We start from the raw sequence: 18,130 nt of genomic DNA, 5'->3' as shown, positions 1-18,130 counted from the left end.
AACACACAGCTTCTAGTTAGCTGCTTTAAACATCATAGCAGTTGGTTTTAAATGCACATTGCCAGAAGATTACCCAGGATGGTTGGTTTGGGAAAAAGACAAGGAGGTGGGTGTTTGAGCTGTCAAACCACTTCATATTTTCATAACTGGCATAACAAAAAGGAGCTGTAAACAGATCTGATAGACTTCTGCACATTTTGTGGCTATTTCTGCATGGCCATATTGGCTGTAGGTTTTTGTTCCAAGCCATTTGCTTAATTAGCCAATCCTCACCAATAACAGATCTTATTTAATTTCATGGCTTGTTAGTGTTTTAACTCTACCAAATCAGATCATTCTTAAATCATAGATTTTGTTTTTCCTTTCTAATGATATTATCCAAGTGACTTGTAGCCCAAAACAGATGTGTAATTTTCAGTTCTTCACTTCTCTTCAGTTTTCTTGTGAGTATTTAATTAAACCAAATAGTGCATGATGAATACACACGGGTGAAAATTGAGACAAGCTGGAGGTAGAACTGCTGGTTCCTTTCTCATGTACATCTTACTGCTAATAAGGAGCAATTAAAACAGTGAATGCAGCTGTTTAAGACTAAAATAAGCAATTAAGGGTTCAAACTCTTAAACAAGACAGCTAAAATAAAGCAGAAAAATGTCACTTGAGCAATAAGTGCTTCATCAGCAGTGAATGAATTCTCATGAAGTAAATGAGTTGAAACACAAAACCCTTAAGCCACTGTGGCCCTACAGGACCAACGTTGCTTAGTTCTGTTTTAAAGGGTCTGAGTCTTAAGTAGCAAATAAATTAAATAAAGTTAATTAGTAGCAGAAATTAATCACTTATTAAGAAAATAGTTAGAATAAAAACCTGCACCCACTGTGGCCCTAGAGGACCGACGTTGATCACCCTTGCTGCAGACCAAGGGGTTTCAAACTTGGTCTTGGGGACCCCCTGTGGCTGCAGGTTTTTGTTCCGACCAACTTCTGTTTTTAATTGGATTCCTGGGCTAATTAAGTGAACTGTTGTTTTCCAGATTCTATGTTTTGGGAACAATATAGAAATTAGAAAACCAAGTTTGGTATAAAAAAAAAAAGTATTAAAATGTACTAAGCAAGTTATATGGGAATAATGTCTTTTTATTTTCTTTTTAACAATATTTTCATCTTGATTTTCATTCTACTTTTCCAGGTGTTCTAATTGTTTAATTAATCCATGATTTACTAATCAGTGGGTCTGACACTGAAGTAGTTGCATCCTTGCATGATTCAGTGTTGTTTGCCAGCATGTCTGCTCTGCTTGTTTCTAATTGTCATTGTTAAGATATAACAAAGGGGAAAACTGCACAGAGAAAGAGCAAAATATAATGAAATCAACAAAAGAGAGTTAAGCATTTAAATCTATAGCAATAACAGAAATATTTCTAAATGTAAATGTGAAAGTCATGCTGCTGGGTTTTCTGAATGTAGAATAAGAGAAGAGAAAAAATACCAGCTAATGAAATGAGGTCAGTGTTATCAGTTGTTGTCACTGATTATGAATCTGGTTGAAACAAAAACCAGAAGCCACAGCAGGCCTTTAGGACTGAGTGTGAGAATCCCTGCTGTAGACTATCCCAGAGTACAAAGCAGAGACTAAGTAGAGCACTAATTAGTCACAAAAATTAAAGTTGTTTTTATTTTTTTCTGTGTTTTCAATAAATGTCTTAATGCTAGGTTATTACAAGTCATTTTATTAGTTCATCAAAAATGTCCGACACCATGCCCACTGTCATCTTTTGTAGCAGTGCTGTGCTGATATCATGCTTTGTGCAGCTGTCAGCTGCTGTGGATAACATTACTGACAACAACATGATGGGGAGCAATAAAAATTATCAAAATTTATAACAATAAAAATAATACCAGTAATAATTCCAAAAGTGGCATTCACCAAATCAGAACATTCTCAAATGAAATACTGATGATAACAATACAAAAACTCCAAACAATAACTAAAATTAAAGCAAAATTTAGTAAGATCCTGACCACTATTTGGGATTTTCCTAATAATGCTTCTTTCCTCCTTAAGTCAATACTTAACTTGTATTGTTTAACAAAAAAAAATTGTCTTCAATGTAAGCTTTAGTGCCATCGTGGTATTTCTCTCCTTTGTCTCCAGCCAGATCATCTGGTGCCTTTTTTTCAATTGAGCTTAAAGATCACGGTTTTACCACTGGACCAGTAAGATAGGTCTTCATTTGACCTACAATACTTGACAAACGTCTGTGCCTTAATATCTAAAAGTTCAAATTCCAGCAGGATCACAGAAGAATAACTAATAATGCTTTGTCAAAGAAAAAATAAATCAGAGTAACAAAACACTGAAAAAGGAATAGGCTTCATGGTGCATAAATCAACAAGTTCATTACTGTTTTCTTGACAATATGTGCTGCTATTTATGAATAAAACTAAAAAGAAAAAATCAAACATTTTATAATAAATGCAGAAGCTTGTTTTAATCCTTAAAAGCCAGCAGAACTGACATGCTTAAAAATAACTTGGTATTTAAGTCCCATAGACATTTTATTTTTGACCTTTCCCAAAGGAGGCTTCCTGTAGTGTTGGCAGTGTTTAAAAAGACGCTATAATTGGGGGCGGTTGGGTTATGGAGTTGTAAAGATTAACAGAACAAAGAAAGGCATGACTTTTAGAGTTGTTTTTCCTCACTATGTAACTGAAAGAGGGGGCAATGCAACACAGCTGTTAGAAATAAAAGCTTTTTTCCCTTTTTTCCTTAATGATAGTGAAAGTACTTCACTTGGTGAAGAAGTAGTTGCCTGTTTATCTTCCTTTTAATGACAAAGTCATTTTTCCCTCTTATGTATGAGGAAAAAGAACACAAGATATCACTTTTCATTAATAACATAATGAATTTCCTGGCTGTAACATCAATATAAGAACTTGTATCCCTAGGTAATATACAGTATGTGGCACTGACCTCGGAAAATTGTTAGCTGGCTTTGCTGCTAATTATGATTAATTGAATACACAAATCTAATAATCTAAATCGAGATTAACAACTATAGCATTTACGTTAAGCAAACAGCAAAATTACAAAACACAGCATACTTCCAGAGAGCTAAGTGAGCTCATTAGCCATGTCTTAAAGTCTCTGGTAATGCAGTATTAGTCCGCATTTCATTTCTTCAGTTTGATAACACTGGGCAGTTCAAATGCATACTAAACTTTCTCTGTGCCTGTTGGTGCGACTCCTAAATACTCTCTGCCTTCTGACTAAATCTTTGATAAAATCTCAACAATTCTTACTGGCATAATTTTCGTTTTACTTAGAAACACTTTGAATAATGCAGTGCAGTCAGAGATGACTTTTCAAATAAAATGGTTAATAATTGATGCAATAATTGATGCAGTTATCAAGTCCTCAAAACATGCAAAAAACATGCTTGTTTGATAAAATATTGTCAAAGAGTCATTTTCTGAATGGACAGAGGAATTCATAAACAGGAAACTAAATGTGCCATGGAATTGACTTTTTGAATTGATGACCTGCCTCTCCAAACCCCCCAAACCCCGCCATTCATTGGTCAAGAGTCATGTCTTCAATTCCAAAAGTAACATTTGAACAGAATTGTAGCTAAAAATCATGCATTTGGCACACTTTGAGCATATAACAGGATAACTGACATGTGGATTATAGTGACAAAAGTAATGTGAGATTTTGTTTTTCCAGTGGATGATTTTCACATTATTTGATGTTTTTCAGCATTATACTTTATTGGAGTTACATTATTTCAGAAACATTATGTCCTTTCTCCACAAGAACATGAGATTAAAATTTGTCACCATTATAAACTATATGGGGTAAGTTAACATATAAAAAATATATAATGTTTTGGTTGATAAGTTGTTGGACACTGATGTTGGTGTCCCCAAGTTTAATAACAAAGATCAGATTTAGACCCCCCACAGCCCCCTGGGTGACTTGATGAATATAGTTCCTTAACAGAAATCAGACTTTAAACAATCCGACTGTTTAGTTCAATGCAGCAATTCCTAGTATTAATGGCATGCAAGGGGACTTGATCTTTCTATCTATTACGGGGGTGTGTGGGGTCAATTATGTCCCCCTTGGTGATTTCATTTTCATGATACTCAATTGGATCATATCAACGAAGCTTTGGTGGTTATTTGGGTTTACACCCTACACCCTTCTATTGACGCACCTGGAGTCAAGTATTCCTTTAACTATACAATGGATTAATAATAGGAGACACCAGGTTTTGGGCCTGATGCACATTCAAAACCTTGAACTGTATACAGTGCACATTAGCCAGTTACACTACTAGTTGCAAAAACTATAATTACACTTCTGAATTAGAAAAGACTGTTGTTCAGCCACACCACATGCTGATTTTTTTTTTGTTTTCAAATTCGATGCACATACCTTTTTATAAACACTGCATATGTGCTATACAGTAAATGCATGAATGTTCAGTAACTGATTCTGTGTGTAATTTTTTGACTGCCAAGTGCATGGCAAGTACTAAATTTACTTTTACACTAAATATATTAACAGCCATTTTTCTGGGGAGAGACCGATATTAATCATTCATTCATTTTCTGAATACACTTTTCTCTTACTAGTCATGAAAAAATGTTGCCTATCATCACATGGAATGTCAATACAAATTACAAAAATTGCAAACATTTGATGAAATTGTATGAAAATACAATATTTCTTTAAAATATTATATTTGAAACACATACATCATGCACCAGCTGAGAAACACTTTTCTGGCAATAATTTGTGCTAAATCAACTTTGGTTAAATAGTAGGGATAAAGACCTATCTATCTATCTGTATCCCAAGAGGACAACTGGTATGTGTCTTTCCCCATCCCAGACAGGAGGCAGGCATAAAGGGGCACGACAGCAGGTGTAACATTCCCCCTTACCCAGCTGTGAGGCCAGCATAGTAGCTGGAGAAGCATCCTGTCCAGGCTTGTTAGCTGTCCTTTTGCTGGTCAGGAGGCTAGAATTGTGGAGCAGTGGGAGGCTGCATCCCATGTGAAGGTCGTCCCCCATATGCTATGTGCAGATTCCCCTGCGGCCTGCCTTTATATGGATTCCAGCAGGATAGCATGACAGTTGGGTCCTGTTGGGTTCTGTGGCAACCACCAGTTGGATCTAGTGAGAGATGGATGCCCTGTTCCAGGGGGGGACTGTCCAACCTGGAAATACTTCCTGGAGTCAATGAATTGGGCACCAGAAGTATTCACAGTTCGGATATAAACAGAATCCCATGGATTGGGAGAGGAGAAGGACAACACTCTCCTGGGAGGAGTGCGGAAGAATGGAAAAGAAAGCAAGGCAAGGCATAAAAATGTACAGATTGAGAGCTGTAAAGAGGCACTATGATATTAATAAAAAAAAACATTTATTTGAACCCTGGACTGTCTGTGGGCTCAGTGATGCTCCCTACAGGCCATATTATCTATCTATCTGTCTTGTCAAAAGTATCTCTTCAATACCAAGAGGACTCAGTTTCATCCAAACAGAGCTTAAATAAAATGTAGCTTAAATAAAAAGTGCCTTATTGACATCAACATATGATGAATCAGTGTTTACATGCTGCCTTCACCTCTGTCTAGAAAACATGAAATATACTTGGACACTAGCCAGATTGACCAAAAGGACAGCAAGCTGTGTGTGTGTGTAGTTTTTAATTCTGAGTATCAACAGCTTCATGATTCTGATCTTACTAACTGTGTTTTCCTGCTTATGCCATTTAAAAGTACTCTGTTCCATTCCACTAAAACTTACCATTAAACAACCAGACAGGTAACTAAAATCTAATAAGCAAGAGTGGGATTGTAAACTGCAACCTTAATCATACTATACACTGCTGTAGTATAAAGGCAAGGGCATCTTAAGGCACAAAAGTGTCATGAATAAGCAGACATACCTTGGAAGGGTTTGATGCTGTAATTACCCAGGTGCAATGTGCATTATTATCATATTGTACTGGGAAGTTTGGAGATGTTATAACACCACTGGGACCTCTGAGCTGAGTACCACACATTCTTGCTGTAAAAAATAAAGAAAAAGACAGAAAATGATGATGTGCAAGATACCCAAAATGCCACCTGATAAACTGCTTGTAAATTTAAATTCAGTGTGCCTCAGGTCAATTTTGGCACCAACTTGCATTTGAAATGACCTGCTGAACATATATATTTTAGAAGAGTCATTTGGCTAGCTAACCAATTAAAGTGAAAGATAAAAGTTGATATGGTCACCATATCCCCAGCAAGAAATTTTTAATGGCGATGGAGGGGACCTTAAGGGGGCTTTCCTGGTCAACTTTCATCCTACACAATAGGATATTTCAAAGAAATATTACACATGCAAGACAGAGGTGATAGTGGCATAGAAAATGATATCAAGAGAAAAAACATTTTTAACATAGGAGATATTTCTTATTGTTCTCTTTGTGACCAAGAAGAAAAGTGAAGTCTTATTCATAAAGGCAGAGTTTAGTTAAAGAAAGGTTGCCTTGAATTGTATTGACGTATGGTTTTTAACACTCTCTGTGATGTCGTCCTCTTTGAAGAGACCCCGCACTATCCATCAGGACTAAAAATAATTGATCAACAGCTCTAAAACAGAATAAAAACTGAAAACTGAGAACACACTTTGTTGCTTTAGTGCAGCAGATTGAAGCTCAGAAGTAATCTCAAGACTGCAAAATGTGTTGCAGATAAAAACTCATGACTCTTCTCAAACCTGGAGCAGAATGCGCTTTGTTTAATCAGATGGTGGGATTTTTTTTTTTTTGCTGAAGTTTCTTTACTAAAAGGTGGGATTATGAACAGTGTTTACTCTAATATAAAATGCAAATATGAAATGCCTATATTAATGGAACATTTCTGGGCATTTATCCACTGGCCCAGCAGGCATGCTTTATTAAGGAGTTTTTATTGTTATTTACTTGCCAGATGCAAAACTGTCATATACGCTCTCCTGCTCCCAAATGCCTTGCAGTTATATGTCTATTTATACACCTGTCATTAAGACCATTTCCTTATTTATCTTTTTTCTACCTTACTCTTCACTTTTAGGCATAAAGAGAGAACATAAAATAATAAGAAGTTGGCATGAACTTTAACACCATTCTGCCTCATCAACTGGGGAAAAAGCACATGGCTATGCATCTTGATGCCCCCACAATCTTCTGGGTCATGGATGAGCTGACCAAGAAACGGTGGTGTACAATACTGGAGCACTTCAGGGAACTGTCCTGTCTGCCTTCCTGTTTACCATCTACACAATGGACTTCTAGTATAATACTCTCACTTGCCACATACTTACAGTAAATTCTCAGATGACTTCTCCATTATAGACTGCATTAATAATGGAGACAAGTTAGAGAAAAGTAGGCATGTAGAGGACTGTCTTACAGTCCAGGGAACACCATCTGCAACTCAACATCAGCAAGACAAAAGAGTTGATGGTGGACTTCCAGCGTGCCAAAAAGCCCCTGAGACCAATTACCATTTAGGGGGAGGATGTGGAAGTAATCTTGATCTACAAATACTTGCCGGGTACACAGAAATTGCAAACAGGACTGGTCTAACACAGTGGTGCTGTTCAAGAAGGGCTAGAGCAAACAGGAGGAGGACTCAGCTCTTTTGATGTATTCAGCAAGCTGCTGGAAATGTTCTATCAACCTGTAGTAGCCAGAAACAGCCATTCTATGCTGTGGTCTCCTGGTGAAGCAGTGAGAGTTGAAAAGACACACAGTGCTTGAAAAAACTTATCAGGAAAGTCTGCTCCATCGCAAGACAAACCCTGGGCACAGTGGAAGCTATTGTGGAAAAGAGGATGGAGGCAAAATTCATGAAAAATCTATTTCCTCCCATTCAGGAAATACTCTCTGGGAGCAATTTTAGCAACATTCTACCATGATGTGCTACAAAGCGTCTTTGGGACTTATTCTGCCTGTAGCTATCAGGTTATACTCTTCAAGTTTATTTTGCAATTTCTGCACACTGTACATGCATTTATTTAGACAGGTAAATAAATAAATACATTCTAAAACGTTATTGATTAGATCCTGCCAGGTTTTGAAAAAGATTTGTACAGATCCTCTAAGTGAGAATTTGATTTTTTCCAATTTCAAATAATATATAACATCATTTACTCCCTGACTTAAAAGAGGTGGGTTAGGATTCTTCCAGTTGAGCAAGACAAGTCTACATGCCCATAGTGTAGTAAAGTTAATGACAGTTCATTTGTCCTTCTCCACTTTAAGCCATCTGGGAGTCTACCAAACACAACTGTTAGTTGATCAGGAGGGATTGGGACACCAAGGCTGTCTGAAAGCCCAGTGAGGCCAGAACTTGATTGCAATGTTCACAGGTTGGATGTTGTCCAGGAAAAAATTTGACAATTTTAAACGATACAGATGCACTCGATACATAATTTTAAATTAAATAATTGTATGCTTTGCGCATATGGAGCTTGCATGAATTCTGTGCATTGCTACCTTCCCCTCCTTTTCTGAGATGCTGACTGAGAGACCCTTTTCCCACTGTCCTCTGGGATCTTTAAAAGGGAGGGACTTTAAAATGTTTTTATATGTTATGGAAATGCTGTCTGCTATCCAATCTAATGGAGTGTGTATTTGTCTTAGTATTACTCTAAATGTTAGTTTAGAATAGAGTTTGCATGATCTCCCCGTGTCTGCGTGGGTTTCCTCCTGGCGCTCCGGTTTCCTCCCACAGTCCAAAGACATGCAGGTTAGGTGGAATGGCGATTCTAAATTGGCCCTAGTGTGTGCTTGGTGTATGGGTGTGTGTGTATGTGTCCTGTGGTGGGTGGGCACCCTTCCCGGGATTGGTTCCTGCCTTGTGCCATGTGTTGGCTGGGATTGGCTCCAGCAGACCCCCGTGACCCTGTGTTCAGATTCAGCGGGTTGGAAAATGGATGGATGGATGTTAGTTTTGCAGAAAAGGTCTTAACATTCAATTAGTTTATTAAGATGAACTGAGCTTTTCAGTAAAGTGTCAAATATTTTATGTTGTAAGAAAGGTTTTACAAATCATTAATAAGCTAAACATAATGCTTACATTCTCACGAAATACCAGTGCCTTATGTCCGCAGTAATCTAATGATATTGTGCCAACTAGAATATACAGTATACATAAAGCTCACATGGCATTAGATCATTGGGAATGTCCTAGAGTTATGGAGAGCAAAACTAATATTATGTTAAATTAAGTCCAGGCTCAAACAAGAAATGCATTGAAGAAGACAGTTATGATTGTGGATAAATGGATCGAGTAAGTTATGAAGAGATCTTGCAGAAGGATTTGGAAGGTTAGGGAAGTGGTGGGTTTAGTATGAACAGAACACTGCAAAAAGTGATATGTAAGTAGTTGAAAAGTTTTTATATTAAGCTATTAAATCTTATTTTCCTTATTTATTGACCTCTAAAGAAATTTGTATTTAAGATTATTTAGTTTATTTTAGGATATCTTGTCAAATAATTCTGGCTTACCCTATTGGCAAATTTTGTTTTGCAAAATAAACACAAAACAACTCCTGTTTCAAGGTTTTTTTACCCATTTTTTACATATACATTTTTGCAGTTAAGGCAGCTTTCTGCTGATGTGGAAAGAAACAGCATGTGTTTGTCTATACAGAGAACCATGTTTTATGCCATGCATTAGTTGTGGTTCTTATGTTAACCACATCCATCCATTCTCAAAGCACATCTCACTGAGCCATTCATTTTCAAAGTCAACTAACAAATTCAAGGTGACCTTTTTCTTTTGTAATATAACATAATATACCACAAGGTAACATGAAAGAACATTCTCAAACCTGCTTGATCCAATTCAGTGTTTTGTAGTACCATCCAGCATATTGAAAGCCTTGGCCACAAAGCAGGAAACAGACATGGGCAGGGTGCCAGCGTATTGCAGGGTGCACACACGGCTACATTTTTAAACTGCAAGTGAACATGACATGCACATCTTTGGGGATGAGGGAGCAACCCAGAATACTAGAGGAAGACCTGTGCAGTCACAGGGATATCTTGCTAACTCTCATTAAAGATGGTCAGGTGCGAAATTCAAACCTTGTGGGGTCCATGAATCAGCAGTGTCAATCTTCTCTCTGCCATGCCACCATCATGGTAATTTATAAAATCAATGCCTGGAGTTTATGAAGATGCTATTTATATTCCTACAGCAGTGATTTAACAGACTCAACCCTGGGGCCCAACTAGGACAGCAGGTTTTTGTTCCAACCAAATTCTGTTTTATATTGGACTCCTAGTCCAATTAAGTGAGCTGTTATTTCCCAGTTTCTGTGTTTTGGGGTCAATGAAGAAATTAAAAAACTAGGTTTGGTAAATTTATATTAAAATTTTGATGGACGGTCAGGGACCTTACCTGGCCCGGGATGCCTTCTTAAATGAAAGGCCAGGGAAGCAGATACGCACAGGGCACTTCTATACCCAGAGTGCTAGATGGTAGCCCCCCTGGGTTGCAGCAGTGACTCGTATTGCCACAAAGCTCCATGGGAGTTGGAGTTTGGCACAGCCCTGTTAATTTCTGTGTGGGCCACCAGGGGGAGTTGCAGGGCCCTACTTTGCCAGGCATCTGCCACACCTGGGAGTACTTCCAGACCTCGGTAACGAGCCATCTGGCATAGTCCCAGTTGCAGCATTAAAGGAGCCGCCTGTCTTCATTCAGAGAGCCAGAGTCGGGAAGAAGGGAGACAAAGTTTGCCAGAGAAGTAGTGGAGGCAGAAGGCAGAGAGAGTGCTTTCTATAAAAAAAAGCTTACCAAACATGTTAATTTTTCAAGTAGAGGCAGTTGTTGAATACTGTCCCGCTCCTTCTGTGTTACTGAAGCATGTGTGTGACAACAAAAGGGATCTGAAAATGCTAATTTTATCACATATTCCTGGTACTATTTTTCTAATGGTAAGGATACATTTTTTATTCAGTTTTGCGAATTTTCACATAAATACAGAAGTAAATCAAAACAAAACCATCCATGTTGCATGAAAAGTTTATTGTGATTTGGTGTTTTGGGAGGAAACCACCTCCAGGGAGCATGAAAGTTTGCTGTGCAGGACGACTAAGTGCCAAAATATTTTGCACAGCTAATCTTTTAAAAGAGCTGAATCTCATAATTTTGATGTTTTTTTGTTTGAAAATGAGAAGTAACACCTTTTTTATAATGTGTATGTAATTGCAATATGCGGATCAATACTCAGCAACTGTCTCTGCATTTGTAAATTTTTAAGTTTTTACTCCATGCCCCATCGACTACAATGTAAAGCGCCAGTGCAGGCAAGATATTGTTTTAATTTATAGAAAGTGATTAACTTTAGAACACAATTTTGCATGGCAGCATTTAAAGCTATAGGAAAAACAGAAACATTTCTAAATACCTTAAATGTATTCAATAATGATTATCCCCCAGAAAGAAAGATTGCACAGGCAATATGGAAAAAAGACACAACATTAAACTGATACTAGAAATTGGGCTTACATTTACTGTTTATTTTAAGATCATGAGAAGGACCATTCATTATTATGCATTATGTTTTTTCAGTTTAGTTTAATTTTATGTCATTATACCTTATAATGTAATGAAAATTGCTTGTTGCTAGACAAGACATGCAGGGACAATGTGATACATGCAGAAAACAACATAGACCACAATTTAGTTAACAAACCAATGGAAACAAAAACATGAAATTATTTCAAATTAAAAATTAAATAGCAGATATAAACATATAAAATATAATTGAAATGAACAAATACCAGTCAGGCAATACAAGTGACTGAGGTGTACATGTTCAGTTACATTGAATGTGTAGATGTCAGTGAGGAGAAGCTCACTTTACTCTGCTGTAATGAAATGAGTGATGAAGAGGGACCATGATGAGGATCCTTATCTTTCCACACAGTAACCTCATTAATGTCAATAGGTACTTGAAAACCTCCAAGTCAGCTAAAGTAGAATAATATCACAAAAGTAAGACATACTGTATATTTGCTATACTCATGCTATACATGAGTGTTAGGACACAAAAGGCAACAGCAAGAGAGCCAGCTGACAGTACAAAAATGAGTCTGCTAAAAAATCATCTCAAAAACTGACTGAAATGGAAATCTCAGTGTCTCAATAAACATTGATTATTTATGCATTTAGGAGATCTGGGTTCATGCAGCATTAATGTTTAAGCATTAAGTCTGTGAGGAAGATTTGGTATGTAGAGCATGAACAATCAGTTTAAAGCCGTGATTTTGTTGTAAAACAAAGTATTTAATGATTTTCTGTTATTCAATATGGTCACACGTCTGCAATAAATCTTATTAATCAGCACCTGCTGTGGATCAGTGAACATTTATTCTCTTTTTCACACCCTGTCTACAAAATATGCCAAATTAATCTCTTAACCCAACACATTTTATTCAGCGTCTGCTGCACTAAATTTTTGCTTCCCTTTTTTTCGCTGTTGTAAGACTCTGGAGAAAATTAAACATAAAGTCACCAAATGAGCACTCACAACACCAAAGGTACATTAGGGAGTGAAACTAAATTACTACAATTTGTTAGCTGTAAGCATTCTTATTTTAAGAAAAGCGTCTGTTTTAATAAATTGAAAAATTCAAGTTATTTTAGGGTCAGTACGGAGAAAGAGTAGGTGTAAAATCCTGGCAGAAAATATCATTAGATGGGTTTAAGCATAACTATGTTTTAAAAGTAGACTCCCAGTGGTCTCTCGTGTAGACTTCTCAAAGTAGTGTTTTACACAGTAAGTGTAGCATTTCCTGACCTTTATTTGTTAGAAAAATGAAAATAATTCATTGTTCTTTTCTGCTTTCTCAGGAAAAATAAAATGCTAAAAGCAACCAAATGAATTAGTGTTCTTCTATATTTATGGTGTTCATGCAAGGATTTGTTGACAAGGACCATAAAGGAAAAAAGAGAAAGAAACAAAGTGCAATGATGAGTAAGCAGGAATTCAGCAACTAAAGAGCACACATGATGACCTCTTACTTTCTCAGCACAAGCAATGGAGACAGAGAGAGGGAAAAGGGAGTAACATTTCCTCTGATCATTAAACAAGGGTGGACTTTGCAGTCCTGTAGTTCAATTTATAGTCATAATAGGCAGATCCCACCTTTCCCGTAGCAAGAACATTGTATGTTTTGCAGTCTTGTAACAGCAATCTTCCAGTGGTGGTGAGAGGTTTGCCAATCCCCAGTAATTAGATGGAAGTCCTTTATCCCTTGAAGCAGGTCTAAATCAACATGGCCTTTACAAACTTTACTGCTATGTACAGTTTTGCCCAAATGTTTTGAGAATGACACAAGTATTGTTTTTTACAAAGTTTGCTGCTTCAGTGTTTTTAGATCTTTTTGTCAGATGTTTCTATGGTATACTCAAGCATAATTACAAGCATTTCATACATTTCAAAGGCTTTTATTTACAATTGCATTAAGTTTATGAAAGGAGTCAATATTTGCAGTTTTTGCCCTTCTTTTTCAAGATTCCTGCAATTTGCCCTGGCATGCTGTCAATCAACTTCTGGCCCAAATACTGACTGATGGCAGCCCATTCTTGCATAATCAATGCTTGGAGTTTGTCAGACTTTGTGGGTTTTTGTTTGTCCACCCACCTCTTGAGGATTGACCACAAGTTCTCAATGGGTTTAAAGTCATGTTTTGTTCCCTGAGCCACTTAAGTATCACTTGTGCCTTAAGGCATGATGCTCCATCATGCTGGAAAAGGCATTGTTCATCAACAAACTGTTCTTGGATGGCTGGAAGAAGTTGCTCTTAGAGGAAGTTTTGATACCATTCTTTATTCAATGTATTCTACAACAAGATAATGGTTCCAAACATTCTGCTAAGGCAACAATGGAGTTTTTCAAAGATAAAAAAATCAAAAATTCTTGAATGGCCAAGCCAGTTGAGCATGCCTTCCATATGCTGAACTGAAAAAATAAGGAGACAAGCCATGGAAACAAACAGGAACTGAAGATGGCTTCATTATACACTTGACATGGCTTTACTAGAGAAGATACCTGGTGATGTCTATGAATTGCAGACTTCAAGCAGTCCTTGCATGCAAGGGATATGCAACAAAATACTAATTATGACTGATTTAATACACTTGCTATTGGTATGTCCCAAGCATTATGGTGCCATGAAACTGGGGAACCATGTAGAAAAAGTGGTGTTACTGAAATAAATGCAAATACCCTTAAATAAAAGTCTGCAATGTGCACTTTAATCACATCTGTCTTGTTTGATTTGTAATGTTAAACTGTGGAGCCTAGGAGTGAATCAAGGAAAAATGAGTTTTAGTTCCAAACATTATGGAGGGCGCTATAAATGGAAAGAAAATATATTATTACATAAACTGAATACCTCTAGAGTATACAGCCAGAGCAGAGTTATTGGCATTACTTTAATTGGGGACTTCAGATTTGAACAAAACCCTCTGATACTCTAGCCTCTATGTCTTAGAAAATTGTCTTTTAAAATTGTATCAGCTTCTCACCTCGGCACAATGGACGCTGGTCACTCCAGGCAGCAAATGTCTCGCTCACCCGCATACAGGTTATACTCTTTGAGCCCTGCAGCTCATAGCCTTCATCACAAGAGAACTGAAGACTTGACCCCAGTCTAAGGAAGAAACAAGTGAAAAGAATTGGTGAGAAAAAAAAACAACAAACAGAAATTAAAATACTGAATAAGATTAGAAATAAAAACTGTGTCAATAAAACAGTTTTAAAAAGAAGTTGACTCATTCAAAGCTTATTTTAAGCATTAAAATACTGGATTAGGAACACTCTGTAGGATACAAATAGCTAGTGTTTACTGTATACTCTCATGATATACAGCACTAAAAATCTCTTAACGGTTACATTACTGCAAAAGATAGAGTGCATATAGTTATACTTAAATAAGACTAGACTTAATAGCCTGGCTAAGCAGCAATATTTGTGCCTGGGCCTTTGTAGACTGTCTGATGCAAATGGCTATTTATAACTTGTCTTTTATAGCAACTACAACACAAAATTACCAGTGTAAAATTAATGCTTTCAACATAAATATAGATTTACTGGAGCTGTAAGGGTATTGTGTCAGGTTATCACTATCAGTTATGCTGTGTAATGATTTTTTGCATATTCCTTTAACCTTTTCATCTATTTTCTTAATCGTTTGTTTTCAGCCAGAGCTACCCTGCCTGCCGTGAACACAAACCAACACCTGTTCTAAATAATTATATATATATATATATATATATATATATATATATATATATATATATATATATATATATATATATAAATGCATAATAAAATGTGGTTTAAATAAGAAGCACATTTAAAAAGTGAGAAAAAATTGAAACTGCACCAAGAAAATTTTATACAGGAAACTGAAATATGGCCCTAGTGCTGTCAGGTATCTTCAGTACCCAAATAATTTTTAAACTCAAAAAAATATTCTTGTATTGTTAGGGACATTAAATCATTACACACTGTTTCATTGAGTTCAAACATATAATGCTTTTGATAATAGGTTATCATTCATTTACAAATTAAACTTATTTCTGCATAAATCTAAACTCATTTTTTCATGGTTTCAAGCAACGCATCTTTTTAAACGCCTCCACTAATTCTCTTTCAGAATATTAGATAGGGAGGTGCAAATTCACTGTTTATTTTGCGTCTCACCCAGTCGGATAATGAAGGTCATCCATTTGACTCACTTTCAATTGATTTTATTCTTCTTTCCTGAATTGCTCTGAATACAAATGAAACAAATGTGCTTTCGACAAAAAGATGTAAGGGAAAAAAAAAACACATATGAAACGCCACTTCGGACTGAGATAGTCATCTTTCGAGAAAGTATATTGAAGCCTGGGGAGCATTTATTACTTCTGAAATATCAGCACAACTAATGTATAAGTATCCGATTGAAAGATTTAAGCAAATGCTTGTCATGTACAAAAAAAACAAAAAGTCCTTTGCAATTTTTTCAAATTCTTATAACCAATGTTTATATGGTCAATAAATGAAATGAAATACAATAATCCATATTCACACTGAGACAATAGTTTTTTTTTTTTGTTTTTTTTATTCTTTAATGTTTAAAGTCACAAACAAACCAAAAATAATATTTATTGAATTCAGCAAGTACTTAGACCCCTTCACTTTCTGCACTCTTTATTATGTTGTAGATTTCACTTTAAATGGATACATTTGACATTTTGCCTATCAAAGTACACATAACTCATAATGAAAAAGAAAAAAAATGTTTTCAGAAAGGTTTGCAAAATTATTAAAAGTCTGTTTTTCAAATTAGCACTGAGACCCGTAATTTAGTACTTTGTAGAAGCCCCTTTGGCAGCAATTACAGAGCTGAGTCTTCTTGGGAATGCCTCTACAAGCTTTGCAAGTCGAAGTTGTGGTCAGTTTATCCCATTCTCCCTGGCAGGTCCTCTAAAGCCCCATTACACTGAATGGGAAGCGTCTGTAAACTGCCATCTTTGGGTCTCTCCAAATGTTCTATGGGGTTTAAGTCTAGGCCACTCAAGGACAGTCAGAGACTTGTCCCAAAGCCACTCCAGCTCTGTCCTGGTTGTATTCTTGGGTCATTGCCATGTTGAAAGGTGAACGGTTGACCCTTTCTGAGGTTGCATTCATTCTGGAGAAGGTTTTTCTTAATGTATTTGTCTACATTTATATTTCCTTCAATTCTGATCAGCCTCCATGTCCCTGTCACTGAGATACATGCCCATAGCATGGTGTTCACACCATCATGTGTCACCATAGGGATAGTATTAGCAAAGTGATAAGCTGTGCCTGGTATTTGCACCAGATATACTGCCTGGTCTTGACACCAGACATAGTGCTTGGAGTTCTGCCCAAAGAGTTACATTTTTGTTTCATTAAACCAGAGTCCTATACTGTATATGCTGTTTTGCAAACTGCAAGTGGGCTATGATAAGCCTTTTACTCAACAGTGGCTTCTGTTAGATTGATGGACTGCTGCTGAAATGGTTGTCATTCTGACAGGTTCTCCCATCGCAGCAGAGGACTAGTGTGACCTAGAGTGACCATTGGGTTCTTGGTAACCTCCCTGACCAAGGCCCTTCTTGTTCAGTTTCTCAGTTTGGCTAAATGGCCAACTCTAGGAAGAGTCCTGGTTGTTCCAAACCTTTTCCATTTCACAATTATTGAGGCTGCTATGATACTTGGAACACTCAAAAGCTCTAGAAGTAGCTGTATAAACCTTGCCCTGTTCTATTCCTCACCACAATTCGACTGGTCTGCAGAGTGTTCCCTGAATTTCATGGCTTGGTTTTATTCCTGACATGGAATATGTATGTACACAGCTGTGTGCCTTTCTAAATGACGTCCAACAAATTCAGTTTGCCACAGGTGGACTTCAATCAAATTCACAACACATCTCAAGGGTCATTGAAGCAAGCAGGATACACCTGACCACACCAGACATGAATACTGATATGAACGAGAGAGTTCAGTTTCTGGTTTTTATTAAATTTCCAAACCCTTCTGAAAACATGTTTTCACTTTGTCATTATGGGTTACTGAATATAGATTAATTGATGAGCAAATATGGAAAATGCATGTATTTGAAATGAAATCTACAAAACACTTAAGTGTGCAGGAAGTGAAAAGGTCTGAATTCTTTCTGAATGCACTGTTTATTAAATATTCTGGTTTTATCAAGTAAACATGACTTTATTGTGAAAAAAAAAACTGCAGGACAGCCCACTAACCCATAAATGATGTATATATAGAAAGAAACACTGAGCCTACCTAAAATCGGAGCCCATTCTTTTCCCTCGTTCAGGGATTCCTGGATCTGGACACATATTCAGACTGTGTGCAACCACCTCCTGATATACTGCAGAGGTATAAGAGTTACAAGGGAGAAGCTGAAGTTTAATGACAAATAACTTTCATGTTGATAAAAGGTTACTAAAAATATTTTTCTCACATTAATCTTCAGACACAAACATTATTGCATATGTTTAATAATTCATGACTGATATACTACATAA

At 36.7% G+C, this 18,130-nt stretch overlaps 1 protein-coding gene across 1 annotated transcript in view; it reads right to left on the bottom strand.

Moving 5' to 3' along the window:
- Positions 1–18,130, bottom strand: part of csmd2 (CUB and Sushi multiple domains 2) — a 967,861-nt gene that overhangs the window by 338,245 nt on the left and 611,486 nt on the right. The window contains exons 10-12 of the mRNA XM_039739491.1: positions 17,886–17,973; positions 14,594–14,718; positions 5,962–6,083 (exon numbers count right to left, since the gene is read on the bottom strand). Coding sequence (XP_039595425.1) covers positions 5,962–6,083; positions 14,594–14,718; positions 17,886–17,973 — 335 coding nt within the window. The remainder of the gene's footprint in view (positions 1–5,961; positions 6,084–14,593; positions 14,719–17,885; positions 17,974–18,130) is intronic.

The sequence above is a fragment of the Polypterus senegalus genome, chromosome 17 (genome assembly GCF_016835505.1).
Source record: "Polypterus senegalus isolate Bchr_013 chromosome 17, ASM1683550v1, whole genome shotgun sequence".
NCBI classification, from domain to species: domain Eukaryota; kingdom Metazoa; phylum Chordata; class Cladistia; order Polypteriformes; family Polypteridae; genus Polypterus; species Polypterus senegalus.
This window is presented reverse-complemented; position numbering and strand designations above follow the sequence as displayed.